Source organism: Plecotus auritus (assembly GCF_963455305.1).
Source record: "Plecotus auritus genome assembly, chromosome: 2".
Lineage (NCBI taxonomy): Eukaryota > Metazoa > Chordata > Mammalia > Chiroptera > Vespertilionidae > Plecotus > Plecotus auritus.
Window position 1 is genome coordinate 69,920,405 of NC_137771.1, and position 23,733 is coordinate 69,944,137.

General features: G+C 40.1%; 1 protein-coding gene across 1 annotated transcript; it reads right to left on the reverse strand.

The window, feature by feature from the left end:
* Positions 1–1,479: 1,479 nt before the first annotated feature.
* LOC308242861 (guanylate-binding protein 1-like) lies at positions 1,480–22,804 on the reverse strand. The gene is made up of 11 exons (XM_080657558.1): positions 22,647–22,804; positions 17,805–18,013; positions 17,168–17,295; positions 9,796–9,905; positions 9,335–9,531; positions 8,738–8,980; positions 6,868–7,148; positions 5,649–5,861; positions 4,791–4,893; positions 4,328–4,509; positions 1,480–2,716 (listed from the first exon to the last, which is right to left on the reverse strand). Exons 2-11 carry the CDS (start codon positions 17,992–17,994, stop codon positions 2,558–2,560), a joined length of 1,806 nt encoding a protein of 601 aa, XP_080513684.1. The 5' UTR covers positions 17,995–18,013; positions 22,647–22,804; the 3' UTR covers positions 1,480–2,557.
* Positions 22,805–23,733: the final 929 nt, after the last annotated feature.

Genomic DNA, 23,733 nt, shown 5'->3' on the forward strand with positions numbered 1-23,733 from the left:
ACTGCCCTCCCCTGCAAGCCTGGTCACCCCTAACTGCCCTCCCCTGCAGGCCTGGTCCCCCCCAACTGCTCTCCCCTGCAGGCATGGTCACTCCAACTGCCCTCCCCTGCTGGCCTGATCGCCCACAACTGCCCTCCCCTGCTGGCCTGATCCCTCCCAACTGCCCTCCCCTGCTGGCCTGATGGCCCACAACTGCCCTCCCCTGCAGGCCTGGTCCTCCCCCCCCTCCAACTGCCCTCCCCTGCTGGCCTGATCCCCCTAACTGTCTTCCCCTGCCAGCCTGATCCCCCTAACTGCTTTCCCCTGCGGGCTTGATTGCCCCTAACCACCTCTGCCTCGACCCCATCACCATGGCTTTGTCTGGAAGGATGTCTGGAAGGTCTCCAGAAGGTCTCCCAGTCTAATTAGCATATTACTCTTTTATTAGTATAGATTCTGGAAGTCAGAAGTCTCATGGGGCTAAAATCAAGGTGTTAGCAGGACTGCCATACTCACAGAGGCTGTAGGGGAGAATCTGTTTCCTTGCCTTTGCATTTAAAACTTATTCAGTTGACCTCACAGAAGCAACACTGTAAAGGTCAGAAAATGTAGTCTAGCTCTTGGTAGCTTCAAGTAACTGTCTTATGTTCATCTTTTCTGGTCATTTTGTACCTGATGACCACTCATAAGAGAGTCATATGAGATCAAAATATTTGGGGATGAGGGGGAGCCAGAAATGCTGGTAGGAAAAAATATGAACCACTGGTGAAAGCAACAGGCACTTCTGTAGGGGCTAACAGAAAGGAGAAAAACTTTATTTTTCCCCTGAAGTTATAACAGAAGTATTGAGCTAGAAATCAGATAATATGTATTATGGTCAAAGTGAATAGTACCAAGCTTGGAACCTTAGATAGCTGACGATTTTGCTTATTCTCAAGTTGTGTGTGTGTGTGTGTGTGTGTGTGTGTGTGTGTGTGTGTGTGTTTTAAATCTCTATAACAGAGGTAGTAATGAATTTAGTATTTATTTTGAAGATAGTGCTGTTCTTTTCAACCAGATATTTCCTGGGATATTAGGATGCATTTTATTGTATCTTTTATGAGTTATACAGCTTGCAAAGGCAATTATAGGGTATTGTTAAGCAAATGCTCAGGCCAGCATGCTGTGGTCTTTGGTACTTTCTAAAGTTCAGTTTAAATCTAGACATACAGTTGAGCACCACCAAGCCCTATTGATATGGGAAGTCGGCATAATAAACATTTCCTAAGAACAGAAAAAAAGACAAAGATTAAAATTTATCATTTTCTTTTGTAAATAAGTAAACTATATTTTGAGCAACTACAAAAGCTTAAGTTCCTATCATATAACTCAACTGGGAAATTCCTTATATAAGTAAGTAGGCAATTTAAGGAAAATAAAAATAAGGATTTATGTAATGATTCTATAACTTTTGAAGCCTATTTTACTGGATATAAATCAAAGAAACAGAAAGCAAATAAAAAGATGTAATAAAATGTGTTTTATTTTCATTCTTTAAAGTAATTCTTAATCCCCTTAGGGAAATTCAGGAGACCTCCCCATAGACTTTTAATAATTGGAGGAACAAAGTGGTAGAGTTATTTAAAACTTTTTATGGTTCTTTATGTTTAAAAATATGTACAAATATATAAGTATACAAGTCACAAATATTAAGAAAAATCAGTAGGTTTTCATACATGATTGCAAAGAATTAAGATTGTTTAACGTTAGCATTATAAGCAAGCATAAAATAAAATGAGCCCCATCAGATATTTTGGCACATTATCTAGCATTCCTTAGATCATTTATTTATAGGCTCTAAAGGTTTATAAAGACATAGTAAACAATCATTTAATTCAGTATAAACTGCTTTTTGATATAAAAAGTCTTGTTTAAGTTATGCCCTTGATGAGGATAACATAAAGGAAAGGCTTCTTTAGCTCTTTGGCCTATGACACAATTTCCATACCAGAAGTTCCTTCTAACTTCTAGAGCACCTCTACTTCATTACAGTGCTATTTGCTTACAGTTTGGAATCTCTCTAAGCAAACTCTACTGAGCATGACCAGTAGTCACATCACTTCCCATAGACTGACTGCCTCTACGCAGTTGAGAACCGAACATAGTCGCAGCTAAGAAGCTAGGTAAAGTGATGACTCCCTGCAATGGCATCCAGCATTTGACCACTTGACAGGAGTGCTGCCCACATGAGCTCAAGACCTTGATCAAGTCCCATTTGACTGAGCCTATTGTGAGTCACACACCCCCTCGGTCACTTTCAATCCCCCTGAGAAAATTAGAGAGATGGCATTGAGGTTAAAGAGGAAGTTTCCCCTGAGAGAACCAGCCCAATATCTCTACCAAATAAATGCAGTGATCAAATGCCCTGTTATACAATTCATAATCTTTTCAAGAAAGTAATCATCATTGAAACTATTGAAATGCACATTTTACCAATTATGAGCATCATAACTTTATAACAATACAAAAGTTTGATATAATTATTATAACTTTTATTTAAATGGTAATTGTCCCACGTTTTATACTTTCTTGTTTCTTTCTATCTTCTGAAAAGTGAACGTGCAAAGTAGTTCAGATGTTTAGCTTTAGAGTAAGATACAGTATCATTTCCTGATCTTGCTTGCTGTAGTTGCTGAAACTCATTCCGAAGTTTTCTTATTTCAGCCTCTTCTCTCTCCCTCTGCTTTGCCGCCTCTTCCTAAAGAGTGACAAATAAAACTAAAGAGCTTAACAAAAAGTAATGTCCACATCACTGGGAGTGCGGGGTGGGGAGGATAAGCCAAAATCATTGACTATACTCACTTATTTTTTAAAAACCTATTTTTTTATTGATTTCAGAGAGGGAGGGAAAGGGAGAGACAGAAACATCAATGATGAGCATTGATCGACTGCCTCCTGCATGCCCCCTACTAGGAATTTAGCCCACAACCTAGCATGTGCCCTTGACAAGAATTGAACCTAGGACCCTTCCATCTGCAGGCCAATGCTCTATCCACTGAGCCAAACTGACTAGGGCATATCCTCACTTATTTTAAGCCATCAGTAACACAGGACAGTCCCTAAATTCTCCCATTTTACCTCTCATGTTTGGTTTCCTACCTAAATAAGTCTCCCATATCTCTTTCGCTAGCTGCAGAAACATCACCATCTCTCAGTTCCTGAAGGATTGGTCTTTCAAGAATTGCATCCTGAGGTCCCTTCCCCCTTCCTCCTTGAGCAATCTGAGTCACAACTTGACTTCAGTTTTCATTTCTACACAGAGGAATGTCAGATCTAATTCTTTGAGGAAAGGCAAATACAACAACTGGGTGTCTAAGTGACAACCACAATCAGGTAAGGAATCTGAGTCTTAGATCAGGGAATTTGTTTCTGGTCTCCACAGTTATAGGGCAGAGTGGATAAAAGACTGAGGAGAGCAAGAACCCCAGGTTGACCATCCTGCCCTTCAGTGTAGATCTGTATTCACTAAATGTCTTGGAGCTTCTGGAAAACTAGGACCTACAGGTAGACTGGTCACCCTGGGGGAAGTTTCACATAAGAATTCATACTAGGTTTGCAGAAATAAAAATACTGCAGTTCTCATTCTCTGGGAAGGCAGTTTGGATAACTTTCTAGGCTGTGTGATAATGACATTTAGTTATCTCTTTGGAACCTAATGTTTTTAATGAGAAAAATGGGGGACATAAAGGTTCTGCTTCACAATGAACAGATTAGATGAGAGAATGTGCTTAAAGTACTTTGTACAGTACTTGCTATGTAGGAACTACTGCTTATTGAGTGATGATGATAATAAGGGCTTGGATGAAACAAACTCTGCAAGTTAAAAGCTTCAGAACCAGTGACAATGGAGGCAAAGACAGGGACATAGATTCATTAATATGAAATCAGTTTAACAAAGTAATCTATGACCAAAGGAAAAGATTGTCTATAGCAATTAACCACTTAACAAAAAAGACTAACTACTGTGAGATAGAAATATCCATATTTAACGAAGTACAGTGCTTATTCTGAGCTCAGCACTAATCTAAACACAAATATTTACTCACTTAATTATTAAATTACCCTATGAAAGAAGTGTTAATACTGTCTCCATTTTCCACAAGTGGAAACTAAGGCACAGATAACTTGCCCAAACCATATATTTAGTAAGACGTGGAGCTGGGCTTCTTACCAGGCTGTCTGACTCCAGAGTCCTTGCTCTGAGCCATAAAGTTATGCTGTCTCTCCCTCTTAGTCACTGTTTCATGCTCTAATCAATACAGAGAGGGAGGTATGATTAAAATGATGAGATGAAATAGCGGGTGAGTACCTGGAGCTGACGTTCCAGAGCCTTCTGTTGCTGTGCCAGCTGTTGGGCTCTGTTTATCTCCATTTGTCTCAGTTGCTCCTGATGCTGTCTCTCCCTCTCCTTCATCATTTGCTGGTTCTGCCTTTTAATCTCCTCCAACCTTCGTGCTTTAGCCTTTGCAGCCTCTGCTTTCAAACATGCTTCTGAGAAAGAAGAAAATGACATACTCCTCTAGGATTAAAGTGTCCTTCCTTCTGTCTCCTGCTCTTATTGCTTATTGCTTATTACTGCTTCATAGAGAAAATTCCCTGGGGCCATTTTGCCTTTTCAGATGATAGTACACACCCTACTCAGATAAAGCTTGAAGAGCTAAAAGTCATCTTTGCCCTTCTTGCTCTAGTTTAAAGATCCCAGGTAAACCAGGCCAAATTAATTAAAAATGTACAGAAAGTTCTATCTTGCATTTCTTCCATTTTCCTCTCACCTTTCCTCTCCTTTTCCTTCGCGGTGAGAACCAGGTCTGTCTGTAGAATGGCATCACTCACAGACTCCTTGGACTGTAAATAGTTTTGCAGAGCTTCTTCCGCCTAGGAACCCCAAAGCCATGCAGTTAAAAGTAGGAAATGGTGATTGGGCTTGTTGTAAACCTTTTTATTTCTTTTTCTTCCCAGCATCTTTTCCTCTCCAGAACTGCTCAGCCTGCACTCAGTGGAATTGTCAATCAAGCCTCTTCTGTCACAGGAGTGGGCACAAACTCTGGGCTGGCTAATCGAGCACCCAAGTTCACTTGGTATAAAAGGATGTGGTGCAGGTGAGAAAATGCTCAACATGAATGTTTTAAAGACTGATACGGATGCTGGGGAAAATGCTCTCTCTCCTCTGAGACTGAGGGCAAAAGAACTAGTTAAGCTTGCAGATGTTGGTGTTCTCTTTGCTGCCATGCCTGAGAATGAAGCCAGTAGGAAAACAGAACAGAAAACTAAGTGGGAGTCGGAAAGAAAAAAAGGAAGGAGAAAATTGATGCCATTGTTTAAATTCCTGAGTGTAGCTGTAGTTGCAACTAAATTTAAATGTTTCATGTAAGCCAATGAATTACTCCTTTTTCCTGTTGGTTTCAATTACTGCAATTCTGTCCTATGTAACCAAAGAAGTCCCCGTGTTGCAATGAATGTTGATGGTTGCAGTACAATTCTGGTGATTATGGTGGTAGTTCAGTTTAATTCTACAGCTATCATTAGAGTATACTTACTTTCTTCCTATCTTCACTGGATTTTGAAAGAAGCCCTTCCCCACTCCAAACCCCCAACAATTTCCCACAATTAATACATGAAACTAGGAATACCTGTATTCCTTTCCTGGGCTCCTGATAGTACTTTGCCTTCAGCTCTTCTCTCTTCTGAATGAAGAGGCGGTGCCCTCCAGGCTTTGAATAAACCCCCTGCTTCACATTTTCTTCTAGAGGACCAAAAATATCTTGAAGTAAAGCTGAGCAACGATCTGATGATGCCTCCAAGTTCTGCTTATGAAAGTCATCTTGTTTTGCTTCCAGCAGGGTCTTCAAAGGGGCAAAGGCCCATGGAAAAGATGTTAGCAATACTTCAGTATTTCTATAAATGATTCTCAGAGAGAGTTTCTATTGATTTTCTAGAAACTAGAGAACAACAGCAAGACTGTATCCTTCCTACCAAGCCTAGGAAAGTTCCGAGGATGTTATGGTATAGAAAAATGTCTTTAGTTTTGTGTTGCAAATCTCCTGAAATTCATTTCTCTTGATATTTCTGCTTTAGATGTGATCTTCAGACAGATACCTAACCTCAGGCCCTAATTTTGCATACAACCTACTCATTTATGACCATTCCTTGTTTCTACATTTTCCTGGGCCTTGGATTCCCAACAAGGAGGCGCAGTGGAATAATTGGCTAGAATGATATGAGTGGATGCTATTAAACCTGGAGACATGCCGAAACCGGTTTGGCTCAGTGGATAGAGCGTCGGCCTGTGGACTTGAAGGGTCCCAGGTTCGATTCCGGTCAGGGGCATGTACCTTGGTTGCGGGCACATCCCCAGTTGGGGGTGTGCAGGAGGCGGCTGATCGATGTTTCTCTCTCATCGATGTTTCTAACTCTCTATCCTTCTCTCCCTTCCTCTCTGTAAAAAATCAATAAAATATATTTAAAAAAAAACACAAAAAAAAAAACCTGGAGACATGATATTTTATTAGAACCATTTGGCAATTCTGTGTACTTGATTAATATAAAAAGAAAGTTAATTAATACTTTATGAATGCAACTTTTAAAGAATAAGATTAATTTTAAAAAATTTGTCCATGGGTGTAACATGGTGAGTTGTGTGTGTGTGAAAGTATTAAAATCCATACAACTTAGAGTAGTTGCATGTTGTTTGTTTGTTTGTTTTCAGAATAAAAGTGAGAGTCATATAAGTAAGAGTCATTATTTTCCAATCTAGTAAGAATTGCTTTTCTTAAGTCCCCATTTTGCATTTCATCGCAATACTTGTATTACATGTAAGCCCCAGGAGCTAGAGCAAAGAATATTAATTACCTCTAATTCCTTCTGGAACCTTTGGTCCACATCCTTGAAGGAATGCTTGATGAAGACTTCGATGGCTTCCTTCTCACTGGTCCTGTGCAGGTCCAGCAGCTCTTGGAGGTTTTCCGTGGGCAGCTGCACCTTCTGGCCCATCTGCTGATCATAGTGGGCAATGGCCTTTTGTACTGCAGTGGAGTTCTTGATTTGGGCCAAGGCCAAGACTGTATTTTCCATGCAGGGCAGGTTCCCACTGCTGATGGCATTAACATAGGTCAGCACCAGGCTTTCTAGACCTTCACAGAGGAAAGAGATACTTGCATTATTTGCAGAAAAAGAGGGCATGCTCTAAAATTGGATAGTTCTGAGAATGTTAATTTAACAATGCATTCCCTGAGCTTTTTCAGTATTCTGCATAGTGTTCAAGTGGCTCAAATATGTGGTTGTTTTTGTTTGTTTGTTTGTTTGTTTGTTTGAAAATTGTGTGACTAAGAAGCCAGATCTTCCTTTGGGAAAAGAAAGTGTTCAAAGGAGGAATATCAAGATCTATGTAATCATCCTCATGCCACCGTTTTTCTATTGAGAAATGAGGAAATGGTTAAAGTTATGCCTATTCATTTTATTAGACTGTTTTAGGCCTTTTTTGCCTCTTTATTCTTTCCTTTCTTTCCCTCTTCCTCAGGTTTCATTTTCGTTCAGAATTCCCTTTTCTCTGCCACTTCAGTATGTAAAGCTGGTATGAGTATTAGCTGAAAAAACACAAAGTGAGCAGATTAGACTGGCTCGCCTTTACTCTTTGTTAGAACTTTCCTATTTGTCTTCCTTATCCCTTGCATACTTTTGTTTGCATTCACCATCCTTCTAGAACAGTGATTTTCAACCTTTTCCATCTCATGGCACACATAAAATATTACCAAAATTCTGCTGCACACCAAAATATGTGTTTTTTTTATTGTCGATCTGACAAAAAAATAGGTATAATTTAGAATCATTCATACCGGTTGGCTATTGTTGTGTTAACTGTTGTCATATTTTTATTTGACATTCTGAAAGGAGAAGAAGTCAGTGGCCCTGACTAAACAATCAGGTACTGCATGTTTTAAGAATTATTGAGCTCTAACCAGTTTGGCTCTGTGGATAGAGCGTTGGCCTGTGGACTCAAGGGTCCCAGGTTCGATTCCAGTCAAGGGCATGTACCTTGGTTGCGGGCACATTCCCAGTAGGGGGTGTGCAGGAGGCAGCTAATTGATGTTTCTCTCTCATCAGTGTTTCTAACTCTCTATCCCTCTCCCGCTCTGTAAAAAATCAATAAAATATATTTTAAAAAAAGAATTTTTGAGGCACACCATGAGTTGAAAATCATTGCTCAAGAGTATAGCAGTAATTCATAGAGTTCTGAGGCATGGTGTCTTTAGAAAAAAATCTGGTCCAAGATGTTTGCTTAGATTTCCTTTAAAGCTCTAGATAATTTGAGCCTCTGTTTGTTTAATGTTTGTATCAAGTAAGTTTTATTTTTACAGAGAACCTATATGTTATCTTGTGCTTATCTAAGGTTGTGACACGTAAAGCATATCCACTATATTCATGGAAGAAATGTTGCCAACTTATGTGATTAGTCTAGTCCAACAATGGACCACTTATGAATAGAAGTCTTTAACTTGACCTTTTCTTCAGATGCTATTGCTATTTTACACTACTTTACAGTCATTACTAAAAGAATCAGTAGGAATGTTTTGGGTATCCACTGGAACTTAATAATGTGATTCATATAATTTTCTTGGTCGTAAATGATGAAGGATTTTCAACATTGACAGTGGAAGGAGAAACTTTTAAAAGCCCCAGTCTTTATGTTGAGTTGAAGGAAAATCCTAAGGAAGATACTCACGAGGTCCATTGACCTTGATGCCTCCTGAAAGAGTTTTTGTCTTGGAATGGCGAAGGATGTAGGAACAGAAATCTGCCACTTGTTGCACAAAGTCAGGATCCAGGTCATCGTTATGCAGTGTCAGAAGATGGGCAAGCTTCTTCCGGTGAGTGGGCAAGTCAAAGACAAAGCATTTCTTTCTTGCAAAGAATGTCTGTATGCAATGACGGGGCAAATTGAAATTTTGATGATTTTCATCAGTGTCTGGGGAAGGAAAAAAGGGCTTTATTTAGTATAGAACTAGCATTCATTTTAATGTATTTCCCATGAATAAATTTGCCTGATTTTATCTATTTCAACACATCTCCACAAACTAGGCAAAAAGTTAAAAGGTAACCCATCATGGAAAGAAAGAAAGAAAATGATTTGCTCCAAGAACAGTGAGTAATACAATCTCATATTGAATCTAATAGTACACTTTAAATTAGTAGTATTCATTATTTACTTGGCAGTTTAACCATGTGATTAAATATAGGAAACTATAAATGTAACCACTTACATACAGAGATATTCTCATGTTACTTTTCTCTTTCTTTCCAAAACTGAAGTCCCTGTTACCTTCTTTCAGCTTCAACGAGTTCTCCAGGTAGTCATCTGCTGTGATGTGCTTCCCATCTGCTTCCAGGGATAGGTAGAAATCTCTCACAGTCCACACTAAGTCTGGACAGAAGCTCACAGCATCAGCTGCATCTTCAACCCCATTAAGATCAGATGGAGATACTGTCCTGAGATGATTTGACAGTTCTATTACATAACTGAGATATAATTAAGGAAAACTGGTTGGAAATAGGACTGCATCTAAGCCCATATTGCAATCCTTACATCCCTATACCATTATGTTCTCTTTGGGTTGTAACCAATTCTTCATAACATCAGTAAATATAAGAGCTGTTTTTCTTGTACTTTTAATGTTTATCACATTTTTATTTTTGTGTTTTATTCAAAAGGTTCATAAACACAGCTGGTGCATAGAAGAGTTTTCTCTGGCTTTGGTGCTTTCCTGGATCATAAAAGGATACTGTAATAGATCAATAGCCCTCTGGTCAATTTTGTTCATGGTGTTGTAAACAAAGGTACTACTCAATAGTATTGCCAATGCAAATATCTGAGTATCATTGTTCTGGTCACCCTAGAAGTCAAAACAAGTGTAAGTCATGTTTCATGGCATTCCCAGATGAGCAATCATTAAAAATAAGCCCCTGACCTACAATGTTAAATGAACAAACAAAAATGATTGTGAGAAACATATAACTTTGAATAGAATAGTTCTGTCATTAGCATTGATAATTTTTGTTGCTATTTTCACTATATTTCAATTTATACTAACACAAAAACATACATGGTGATGACTACTGAATGTCATTGGACATTTGGAATATGTTTTTACAAATCTTCCCCTATCTCAACCATATCACTGATGACCAATGAGGGTAGCCCTTGCTAGCTGGTTCTAGGTGGAATGTCGGGGTGTCATCTGTTGTGGCTGGAGGCTCCATGGTGACCCGGCAGTCCTGTATTGATGGTCTATGTAGGTGCTGTGGTCCTCTATAGAGCTGGGCTCAGAGCCCGTTCTTGGGAAGCTGGGTGAGGAGGGCGTGGGGCTGCTGCCCAATGGTCAGAGTCCATGCCTCCCTGTCCACGTCCTCCAATGGGAGATATTGGCGTGTCCACCTGTCATCGGCTTCTTGGTGGGTCTCATATTTATAATCAGATTTGTTCCGTCTGTTCAGAGTCGACCTTATGTAAGACGTGAAGTGCACTTGGCAAAGGCACTGGCTGGACAGATGGAGGAGAAATGCCAACTCATTAAGTTGAGCACGACTAAAGAGAAGTGCAGTGGGATAGAGTCATCCTTGGACAATGCCAGGCGTGAGAAAGAGTCATTAAATATACGCAGCCTTGCCGATGCTTGCAGGAAGGTGACCATGACCTACTGGGCACTGAAGGAGGAAATTACATCCCTGGTTCACGACCTGAAGGGAGAGAGATCCAAATGCTCCAGACAAGCGGAGGAGATGGTGGAGATGCTAAAGACCCTCAGGTCCCTGGAAGAGGCCGTGAAAATCTCCACTTCACAAGCTGCTGTTCCAGACCTGCCTGGATGCTAGGAGCCACGCCCTGATGGTCCCCTCCTCAGGGGTGGACCTGGATCCTAAAGCAGCGCTGTTTCCTCCTCTCCACTTGGGCCTCTCCAGCTGCCAGCTGTGCCACCTGCCTCTGCCTCCACCTGAGGATCCCTGAGACCAGTGGTGCATCCTTGGGCTGGACTCCTCCTCCTCCACATGCTGTACACAGTGCTCAGCTCCTGCAGGAAGATCCCTCCACATGTAAAGAACACAAGACTTGCTGCACTCACCAAGAAAGGCGGGCTTCTCTATAGTCCCAGAATGTCCCATTCTCTCTTAGCAGCAGTGAAAGAAATGCTGTCCATAAGAGTTGTATATTTGACTCAAATTATCTTCATCAACCTACATTTCTCAGACTTTTGTCATCATTATATATGGTAATCTAAGTCAACATTAATATTTTATTATCTTCTTAAATGTTCTATTTTAATTTAAAAATATATGCAGCTTTGCAATAAAGACATTTAATTGTAAAAAAAAAAAAGTCACTGAAATTTGGAGGTTTGTACAACATGTAGCATTAATTACCCTATCATATTTACAAAATGGAAAATATAGTTTTTTCCCAAACAAGTTAAATATGGACATTAATTTTTAGGAAAAGTCTACCTACTCTAATAATGAAAGTTTGTTCTGATTAAACTAGCGTTCGTTTGTTTATAAATATTAATTAATTATAAAACATGCATTAAACTCTATGTAAAATAAAATTTCAGTGTTCATGAATTTTATGTACTGTATAACATTTTCCTCAGATTTGGAATGACTTGTTTCTCTGGATCCCAGCTCATTAGATGCTTTTTTTCTTTAAGTTTATTTTTTATTGTTGGCAATATTACATATGTCCCTTATTTTTACCCCACTTCCCCCCTCCACTCAAACCCCGCCCCACCCCAGGCCCTAACAACACTATTATCTGTGTCCTTGGACTATGTATATCTCTCTATATAAAAGGCTAATATGCTAAGTGTCTCGCTGTCTGACTGGTCACTATGACCCGCACTGACCACCACAGGGCAGATGCTCAGTGCAGGAGCTGCCGTGATGCACACTAGCCATTTACAAAGAAACAGCACCGCGGACCTGGCACCCACAAAGGAACACTCGGCTTCCCCCAAGTGGGACACAGGCCCCACCACCACCCTGGAGCAACAGCCCACCAAATCACAGCCAATGCTGTTGAGACCCCATGGCACAAAATGTGGCCCAAGCCCAGCCTTGCCTGGAAACGGTGGCTATGGGCACTGGGTAATGATGTTACGTAGCAATGCCTGCTTCCTCTCCCTAGAGACTAGCCTCCTTGAAGTTTCTTCAGCCCAGGAACATGACTTGCTTTATAGCCAGGTGCAAACATTTTACACTTTATCCAAATGTCTGTGAAGCATTTTCCCATGTCTCATCTCATTTGATCCTCACAGAAGTCCTGGAGTAGGTAGATAGGAGACTCAGTGAAATCCTATTTTCTTTTCATTAGCCGGAAAACAGATTTAGAAACTTGACCCAAGTGAAAACAAGTAAGAAATGGTGCACCTTGAAAATGACTTCAGGTTTTCTCACTGCACAGAATACAGTCAAACACTGCCACAGTTAAATATTTTACTCTTTCTTCTCCCTGCGTGATCTACAATAATAATCTGCTTTGTGTTGATATTTACTGCTCTGTTGCTAACAATTACCTGAAAGAGAAGTTGGGGTGCTTCATTGGGCTGTAAAAAGTTTAGCTAAAGCAGAAAGCAGGTCTAATTAAGCAAGTTTATTCTATATCTATAAAAGGCTAAATTGACTCATGCATGTGCGATACATATAAAGCTCTCACTGGTGCCAATTGCACTCGTATGTTTTGATCTATCATTGTTGATTGTGGATTTGGTTGTCACTTCTAATTAATTTCCTTTCAATGTTCACAAATCTGTGCACCGGGCCACTAGTATGCATATAAGTTCTTTGGTTGATCTCTTTCCATCTCTCCCCTATCCCCACTTCCCTCCTCTCTGAGATCTGTCAGTCTGTTCCATGCACCCATGCCTCTGGACCTATTTATTTCATCAATTTATTTTGTTCTTTAGATTCCACATATAAGTAAGATCATGTGATATTTTTCCTTCTCTGACTGGCTTATTTCAGTTAGCATAATGGTCTCCAGGTCCATTCATGCTCTTGCAAAGGGTAAGAGATCCTTCTTTTTTACAGCTGCATAGTATTTCATTGTGTAAATATACAGGTTTTTATCCACTAACCTACTGATGGGCACTTGGACTGTTTCCAGATCTTAGCTATTGTAAATAAAGTTACTATGTATATAGAGGTGCATATATTCTTTCTGATTGGTGTTTTGGGGATTCCTAGAATGTATTCCCAGAAGTGGGATTGGTGGGTCAAATGGAAGTTCCACTTTTAATTTCTTGAGGAGACTCTATACTGTTTTCCATAGTGGCTGCACTAGTCTGCATTCCCACCAAGAGTACACTGGGGTTCCCTTTTCTTCACATTCTTGCCAGCACTTGTTGTTTGTTGATTTGTTGATTTGTTGATGGTAACAATTCTGGCAGGTGTGAGGTAGTACCTCACTATAGTTTTAATTTGCATCTCTCTAATGATTAGCGGCATTGAGCATTTTTTCATATGTCTCTTGGCCATCTGTATGTCCTCTTTGGAGAAGTGTCTATTCAGATCCTTTGCCCATTTTTTAATTGGATTGTTTTCCTTCTATTGAGTTGTATGAGTTTTTTATATATTTTGGAAATTAACCTCTTATCAGATGTATTATTGGCACATTCTTTGATACTTTGGGTTCTCTTTTCATTTAGGTGATGGCTTCTTTTGCAATGCAGAAGCTTTATAGTTTGATGTCCCACTTGTTTTATTTTTTTCTTTTGTTTCTCGTGCCCTAGAAGATGTAAGAAAATTCTGCTACATGAGATGTCTGAGATTTTATTGCCTATGGTTTCTTCTGGAACTTTTATGGTTTCTTGACTTACATTTAAGTCTTTTATGCATTTTGAGTTTATTCTTGTGTATGATGTAAATTGGTGGTCTATTTTCATATTTTTTCATGTATCTGTCCAATTTTCCTAACACCATTTATTGAAGATACTGTCTTTACTCCGTTGTATCTTCTTGCCTCCTTTCAAAAATTAACTAACCAGCCCTGGCTGGTGTGCTCAGGGATTAAAGCATTGGCCCAAGCACTGAAGGATCTCGGGTTTGATTCCCGGTCAAGGGCACATACCTGGGTTGTGGGTTTGCTCCCTATCCCGAGTCGAGCTCCTGTGGTAGGCAACCAGTCAATGTGTCTCTTTCACATCGATGTTTCTCTGTCTCTGCCTGTATCTTTCTCTCTCTCTTTCTCTCTCTCTCTCTCTCTCTCTCCTTCTCCCCCCACCCTTCCACTCTCTCTGAAAAGCAATGGAAAAAGTTATCCTCAGGTGAGGATTAAAAAAAAACCTTAATTGACCATAATGGTGCGGGTTGATTTCTGGGCTCTTTGTTCTGTTCTATTGATCTATTTGTCTGTCCTTGTGCCAGTTCCAGACTGTTTTGATTACAGTGGCTTTGCAGTGTAGTTTGAGATCCAGTATTGTGATCCCTCCAACTTTGTTCTTCTTTCTCACGATTGCTGTTTTAGGTAGGTATGCTATGACTCCTAGTCTTGGATGGTGGCCTTATGTAGTAGGTGTCCTGTGGGCCCCAGTCGTGCAGTTTCCTTGATCTTCTGAGCTGGGTGCTCTAGGAATGACTGTGGTATGGGTTATGTGGGCTCTTCTGTTGAATTTGGGTCTTGATTGCTATTGTCCTATTTGTAGGTGGGCTCAGCCCTCAGGTTTATTGACTCTGAGTCTCAACCCTCACCAAGCGTGCTAACTGTTATAAAGGTTCTGATAGAACAAAACAAGGCAAAACCATACCAAACCCAAAACAACATATTTTCATATTTTTAAAAAACAACCACAACAATAAAAACAACCATATCAAAAAGACAAAGAAAAAAACAACAACAACAAATAAAAAACACTGCTGCACAAAAGAATACGAGAAGACACAAGACCAAAAGAATTAAAGGAGGGAAAAAAAAAAGAGAGAATATGAAAGCAAAGAAGGAAGAGACCAGAAATAAGATTGAAGCATAATAATCCCTCTTTTGGAAAAACTGCTGTTTAAAACTGCTGTTTGAAATTCTCTGCTATCGTTAGATAGTCCCTTGTTCTATAAACTCTGTCATTGTAAACTGTGTCATTTTTAGACAGCCTCTTATTCTGTAAAATAACTTAGTTTTTTTAGCTAAAATAATAGAAAATATAAACTTAATATCTGACCTTGCAAGCTAGCCATCTAACATAAGGGGCTGATACACTGATACTGATAATATTCTCATGCCAGGTGTTTGTTAGATATGATATGTACTCAAGGTTACAAGTTGTCTGCAAAAGTAACATACACAAAGACCTGAAAAGATATAAAAAGAGAATGCTTCTTCCTTTGTTTGTTCAGAATTTGACAGAGATATTCTGCTCTGAACTTGCATGTAATAAAGATGACTCCTAATTAATTGGCTTGTTAAGGTGTCTGATATCTAGCTCGCTGATTTATAATACAACATTTGGAGGCCCCAGTGAGATAAGAGACCCTGCCTACTGGCACCTCAGACACCTAGGATAGACGAACTCCCCTGCCTGGCTGCCAGGCCCTGAGGATCTCTAGGAGAGGTACCACCTGATGAAGTTCCAGGGCCCCAGAGATGCTTCTCAGTGGTCATGACAGCCAGACAAGGGACACCTGACATGCCCCTGCATTCTTTTAGAGTCATTGGGAAAAGCCTCTGAAGGTAAGTGAATTCAAATTCGATTAAGGAATTTTGAGTTCACTTTTCTGTCTGTTTGACTAGTCTTCTTGTACCGAGAGAAGGACTGGATGCAGTCGTAACTTCTCCAGTGAGGTTCTCACCTAGACATTAGTTGAGAATCCTGTCCTGGGGCATGGGTGGTGGGGGTTCCCCACATCCATCAAGGGAGTTGGGCAGTGTTCTAGTTATCTGCTTAACTCCCAAGAGTGCTTGTCTACTGAAAGAGTGTGAGTACGGATGTTTGTCTGTCTGTGTCAGCATAATTATCTGTTCATTAACTGGTCTATAAATGTAAGTGTGAGAGCTTGCATAAAAGCGAAAGCTACTTTGTGTTATCCTGTACTGCTGTTGACTCATCTGGCTAAAACATTTGATTTATTTAGGGCTGAATGCCACGACAAACTGCAAAAGTCCTAAGCAGCACTGCTAAGATTTATTTTTCTCAGGGACGTTTGCTCTCTGTCAAGGAGGGAATCAGCTCACTTAGCTAATAAAATTTCTGTCTATATTTGTACAGTGGGGGCTTTGGTTTGCTCTTCCCTGATTTATGATTTTGCTGTATTAGGTAAATTTTGGAATTCTAGGGTTGATTTAAAGGTATACATTTATAAAGGTTGTAGCCCAGAGAAGTTTAAATAAAGGCTGGACCACTAGCCTTTTCTCCCCTGCTAAGGCTTGTTAGGTTAAGATTAGTACATTTTCTCATGGCCTGTGTCAGGCAAGAGAGAAAGACTGCCAGATTTTTATGACTTTCCTGGGTGATTTCTGCTAACTTTTCATAATTAACTGATTTGTGGGCTGCCTTTTTCAGCCCTTGTAGCAAGCAGAGAATCATGTGGTCCCAAGACCTGTGACCTACCTGCCCTTCCTGATATATTTACAGCGGGTCTCTATTAGGGACAGCATCTGCTCTGACTTGGGGAGGAAGAGAGCTGAAAACTGCTCCAGAGTGGGTGTGAGACAGGGTAGAGGCAGTGGGATTCGCTCTGTAGAGTAATAGGCTATCAGCCTGCTTAGATAGAGAAGCCCTAGGCTAGGGAACTGGGGTGTGGTCTGAGAGATCAAAAGTAGTAAGGAGGAGCATTTGAGATCCTCTAGAGCAGTGTTTCGTAACCTTTCTAATGCCACGACCCTTTAATACAGTTCCTCATGTTGTGGTGACCCCCAACCATAAAATTATTTTCGTTGCTACTTCATAACTGTAATTTTGCTACTGTTAATGAATTGTAAAGTAAATATGGCCTAGCCCCACATCATGACTTTGGCTTAGAAATATTTTTCTCACTTCAGGTTTCCAAAATTTGTCTATTAAATATAGAACGGGAAATAAAGATAAACTTTGTTCAAGTGGAAGTACAAAAAAAATCTCTGTAAAGAATGTACAGAGATGTGAAGGTTGATCAAAAAGGAATCCTTGTTCCTCACCTTCTCTACATCTCCAAGTCCCTCGGTGTCAAGCAGAACCAGGGTGTGGTTTGGCTCCTCAGGATGAGGCACACACCACATCCAGATTCCCTTGGTGTGAGACTGCACCGTGGATCCAACAGAGAAGCCTGCGGGGGGAACGGAGAGGTTGTAATAGATGAGGGATCTAGAAATTAGAGATGTTCTTGACAAATGAGCTAGGGCTTACGGAGTGCAAGATGTGGAGATGGAGCAAAGAATAACCAGTATTGATCTGAACTGCAATAGAGAGATAAGAAAATAAGAGTATTAGGTACCACAGGTTGAAAACTTGATGGTTTTTTTAAACAAGAATATTATGCTACTAAAATTTTAATAGTTTATAATTTTATATATGTTGTTTATTGATGTCTTCCTCTTTATGATTGGAAAACATTTTGCTTTTTCCAAGGAGCTATTAAGTAAAAGAAAAAGAGGTGATATTTCAGAAACAGACCTCTGTCCTTTAGCTCCCAGAAGATAATTAGCCAGCTATGGCCCAAACATTATCTTTCAATATTCCTGCCTATCTCTCACTTTCTCTCCTCATATCTCTGTGCTCATGCTGGGAGTGTGGGTGAAAAGAACAACTCAGCAGAGCTTAGCGGGTGTCACTCACCCTCATTCCTTCCAGCCAGCTGGTTCATCAGGTAGGATTTGCCAGTGCGGTAGAGGCCCACAATAGCCACCACGACAAGGGGCTGGGTGAAGGCAGAGAGGATCTCCAAAGCTTCCTGATTAACTACCAGTTTCCCTTCGATGTTCTCAATGAGGCACACTGGGCCTGGCATGTGGATCTCTGAGGCCATGTCCACGGTGAGACCTTGTCTGCAAGGGAATAGATGGGATGGATTAGAACTCCCAGTCTTCAAGCAGAGAAAGTCATTTTGCTTCCTGAACCTGGGGACATTCTACTCCCCAGGCCTAAGTTTCTAAAGAAATTATTATTTTTTAATGACAGCAAAGCAGGTCATAGGAAAATAAGTCCTAAGTCCACCAGAGGTCTACTATAGGGTACTCCACCGCTTCTTAGATATTTGGTGTCCTCATGGAAAACTATCCCCTGAATCTCATCTATTGCTAGTTTGAATCTGACTCTCCTCTGCTGGTTTTTGGATTGCTTATGTTTCTTTGTTTTTACCTCCCTGAATCCCCATATGGAATCTTTATGAGCACTCTTCATTATATTACATTTCTTGCTTTTACCCCACCTAAACTTGCTTTTCTGGAATGTAAGGGTATATCCAGACAAAGTGTATTATAAATCCTGGCAGATCATTACATAGCATTATTGAACAAATCATAGTTGTTTAAAATAATTTTTATATAGTTATTGGTGTGCCTTTTCTAATCAAAACTTTTAAGGCATGATCATTTTATGAATGAGGAAATGAGTGAAAATACTTTTTAAAAAATATAATTCTATTTATTTCAGAGAGGAAGGGAGAGGGAGAAAGAGAGCAAAACATCAATGATGAGAGAGAATCATTGATTGGCTTCCTCCTGCACACCCTCTGGGGATTGAGCCTGAAACTCAGGCATGTACCCTGACTGAGAATCAAACCATGCCCTCCTGGTTCATAGGTCAATGCTCAACTGAAAAGACTATTTTTTTTTAAATATATTTTTATTGATTTCAGAGAGGAAGGGAGAGAGAGAGAGAGAGATAGAAACATCAATGATGAAAGAGAATCATTGATTGGCTGCCTCCTGCACACCACATACTGGGGATTGAACCTGCAACCCAGGCATGTGCCCTTGACTGGAATCGAACCTGGGACCTATCCACCAAGCCAAACCAGCTAGGGCTGAAAGGACTTTTAAAAATAATACTTAACCATTTATTTGGGGGCATCAATTCCTATAACCTGATAAAACATGGTTAAGCTAGCTGAGATTTAAGCAATGCTTGCTCTTCTGCCTTGCCTTATCATAAAGAACAATTTTCTTTCATTTTATAAGTGACTAGTGGCCTGGTGCACAAAATTCGTGCACATTAAAAGGGAATTAATTAGAGAGGGTGGGGACACGAGCCTCATATCTCCAGGCCAGTGTAGGGGGCAGGGACGTGATCCTCACATCCCTGGACCTGTTGCTGGGGTCGGGGATATGAACCTCAAGTCCCTGGGCTGGTGCAGGGGGTGGGGACTTGAGCCTCACGTCTTGAGGCCCATTGCTAGGGGCAGGGATGCAAGCCTCATGTCCCGGGGCACATTGCCAGGGGTGGGGACGAGAGCCTCACGTCCAGGACCCATTGCTGGGGGTGGGGACACGAGCTTCACGTTCTGGACCCATTGCTGGGGGTGGGGACACGAGCCTCACATCCCAGACCCATTCCTAGGGTCAGGGATGCAAGCCTCATGTCCCAGGGCCTGTTGCTGGTGTTGGGGATGCGAGCCTCATGTCTTCAGGCTGGCGCAGGGGGCAGGGACGAGAGCCTCATATCCTGAGCTTGTTGCCGAGGGTGGGGACACAGGCCTCACATCCAGGGGCCCGTTGCTGGGGGCAGGGAAGCGAGCCTCACATTGTGGAGACTGTTGCTGGGGTCAGGGACATGAGCCTCATGTCTCTGGGCAGATGCAGGGGTGGGGACACAGCCTGCTGATCGGTTATTACATAACGGTGTCCTGACCAATTTTCATATTATCCTATTATAAGTATAGATTATTTACTACAGAAGCTAAAAACCCATCATCTGCTTGACTTTTTCTTTCACTGAAATCTTACAATGAGCGCATCTGAATTTCCTTATTAGTTGACTGTAAAAACTGCTTTTGAAAAATTATAAAGACACATTCTCCCCACTTCCTTATAGCCAGTGCCCTGGAGATCAGCCAGGTACAGTTGCAATATTAGCAACTTACCCTGTGCAGTTCTGTTTGTCTAATTCGTATATAGAAGGGGTCATAATATTTTTAGATTAGAAAAATAGGGGGGACTGGCAGTGATGATCTGCAACAATTAGCTAGGAAAGCAGAAGGTACACAATCTACATCTATTTGCAGATAATGGGGGCTGACAAGATACTGCATTTTGGGATGTGGTCACTAATGGGAGAGAGAACTACTTTGTCTGACTTCTCAGACCTCCAATGAATAACATTAAATCTGTATAGCTATATTAATAATATGTTTTACAGATTGTTCCCAATTGTTATCTGGTTAACCTTTTTAACACTTTTAGGAAAGCCCCGTCTCCAAAATCTTTGCAAATTAAATGTGTTCAAGTCCCATAGTTACTTATTGCTCTGCCCTTTATAGCTTAGCCTGTGATGTGTGCTCTGAGATGCATTCTCCTTAACACTATTAGAGGCCCATTACCTTTTATAAACAAAAACAATGTAAGAATGCATTTCACACACGCATGCACACACACATACACATACTTATGTTGGTTTTAAGGTCAGGCACACCTGATTTCCAATCCTAGCCCTGCAACTGGCTATCTGAATGATATTACATTTCACTCAACATTCTAAGCCTGTTTTCAAAATAATGGAAGTAAAGAAGTTAATTAATGTCTATTTAAGTCAGTAGTACTGAAGCATAGTAACCTCCATCTTGTATGAAATTGCTGTTTGAAACTCTCTGCTATTGTTAGATAGGCCCTAGTCCTGTAAACTCTGTCATTATAAACTCTGCTGAAGCATCCATCTTATATAAAAACTGCTGTTTGAAATTTTAACCCTACTATTTGGCTTCTGTAAATGCTTGCTTGCTTAAATAATAAGGAAAATAAGACTACTCCCACTTTGGAGAGGCCATTAAACCTTCCCCGCATGAAATTATCAGTGCTGGCAAAAGGCCAGGCCTTTGGTTGAGGTCTCAAGGCCCCAGCACATAGGGGCTCTTTAAGAACTTGCATAGGGGGCTGGAAACACTCCATATTTGGGAGACAAAGGAGGTAAAAACATATAAATAGGGAAAGTTCCTCCATGTTGGGGCCCAGAATTTGAGAGACATTTTCCTCTGGACCAGTGTGTAATAAATGTAGCTCCATCTCTCTAAGTATTGCTTAGTTCTTCTCTGGTTTTCTGTAACACTGTCACTTTAAGACAGTCTGTTATTCTATAAAATAACTTTGTTTTTAGTTCAAATAATAGAAAAAGATAAACTTAGCTGTCTGACCTTGCAAGCTAGCCATCCAATGTAATAGATAATTTCCATATTCTTATGCCAAGTACAAACTCATTATGTATTCAAGGTTACAACTGTCTGTAACAATAACTCACACAAGCCCTTTAATATCTGCAAACAAAGAGGCTCAAAAAGTATAAATACTGGAGACTTCCTGTATGTGGTGTTCAGAATTTGACAGAGGTAATCTGCTCTGAACCTGCATGCAATAAAGATGACTCCTAACTAATTGGCTCATTAGGCGTCTTGTCCAGCTTGCTGATTTGCGATACAACAGTACCGCTAGTTTAAGAGAGAGTGAAAGAGAGAGAGAGAAAGAGAGAGAGAGAGAGAGAGAGAGAGAGAGAGAGGAGACATACACAGAGCCAGATCTGTAGGAACATAAAAAAAACCTGCAAAGAAGGAAAATGCCAAGAAATCTTTTTTGAAGCCTCAGAGTTGCTAGTGATGGGGTTTCTAGAAGAAAATATCACTATTTTCAGCCATAAAATTCTAGTAGTGTTATTTTTTTAAATTGTTGTTTGCTTTCGCTTTGATTTGTCTTGTTCCTTGATTTGAATTTGGAGGAAGAGGAAAAGGCTCTTATCAAGGAGACAAATGGGAACTGAAGGAGAAGGAGATGCATGGAGCTTGTGATAAGAAATTCAGAGGAGAGAGAGTTCTGAGGAGTAAGCAGAATTACCAGGCTGCAATGAGGGTCAAGTTGGGCAACTGCTGAAGCAAGTGATAGTAATAACAGAGGCATTAGGCTAGTAGAAACAGAATCCAACATAAAGGGCCTTAAGGAAAGAGTGGGTGCCAAGAAATAAAAACTAATTGATTCATGCTATTTCTAAAGGAAGAAATCTGCCTTCAAACAATGTACAAGACTATGACTAAAAATATATAGTCGTTTTCATGAAAGCTCTTTATTATTCATTTTAGGTTTTAACTTTTTTTGTCTTTAACAATGTAAGCAAGCTATTTACATTGCATATCGCTCATTGCTCTTTCTGACAAAAATAATAGTTATAGCTGTTGAAATTTTCAGGATGACGTTTGAACTAACTTAATCAGAGTTTATCAAAGATTAAGATAACTGAAGTGGCAATTATGATCCCCATAGGTCATAAACTGGCAAAGGAAGAAAAACAGTGTTAAGACATTTCAAACTCCAGTTAGTCTCTACACATGTTTCTGTCTAGCTCAAATGTAGCTGGCACTTAATGCTGCTTCCTGTCTGACGGCACCTCAGTTTCGTTTTTAATTAAGTGTGATACCCCACACCAGGTTTTAAAAACCCCCTGACCCTTGCACATCTTTTACCACCCTGGCCCCAATCTTACCTTAACTATAAAGTCAACAGCAGGTATCTTTTAGAGCTGGTAACAAAGCTGCTTCACGAGATTGTTGTAAGAGTTCTAACTCTGTCTCTCAGTTTAGCTGTGCTGGTTTGTGATAAACCTCTTCCCAACCAAATCCTGGGGATTTTATTTTTCTTTATAGTCTCCCCCTGCCCCGCCCACCCCCCCCCGGCCCCCGCCACCCTCACACACAGAGAGAGCAGAGGATTAGAAGTTGGTTTCCCAACGTCACTAAAGGAAACTGAAAGACCAGGAAGCAAGCTCACTGACTGGGCAGTTCATGTCCTGGGTATTGCCTGGTGAATGCATTTGACCTGATTTCTCAGAAATTGCATAATGTTAGTGAAAAAGAGTTTCAATTTTCTTTTCTATTTCAAACTGTGCTCAGGGCTGTGAAAACCCATAATTCTACAGTTAATAACTCTAAGTATGTCTAAACTATGTGACTATACATTTTTTCCTTTTTAAGAAAGCGAGCATGCTTGCATTAAAGATATTGATAGAATTTTCTCTGATAAAATCGAGTTTGGCATATATAGAATACATTGCTGTATAATGTCGATGAAAAATTAACTTACTAAATAGATAAAGCCAAATGCTGAACAATTTTAAAGAATTGAAAGAAAAGATAATCTCTTCAGTAAGTGGTATTGAGAAAACTGAACAGATACACGCAAAAAAACAGACGAGATTTTCACACCATATACAAAAATAAATTCAAAATGGATTCAAGACTGATATGTAGCAACTGAAACCATAAAACTTCTAGGAAAAAAATATAAGCAGTAAACTCTTTGATATCAATCTTAGCCATATATTTTTTTGAATATGTCTCCTCAGGCAAAAGCAACAAAAACAAAAATAAACAAATGGAAATACACCAAACTAAAAAGCTTTTGCACAGTAAAGGAAACCATCAACAAAATGAAATGCAACCTACTGAATAGAAGATATTTGCAAATAATATATCCAATAAAAGTTTAATACTAAAAATATATAAAGAACTCATACCACTCAACATCAAACACACACACACACACACCCCTTATTAAAAAATGGGCTGAGAACC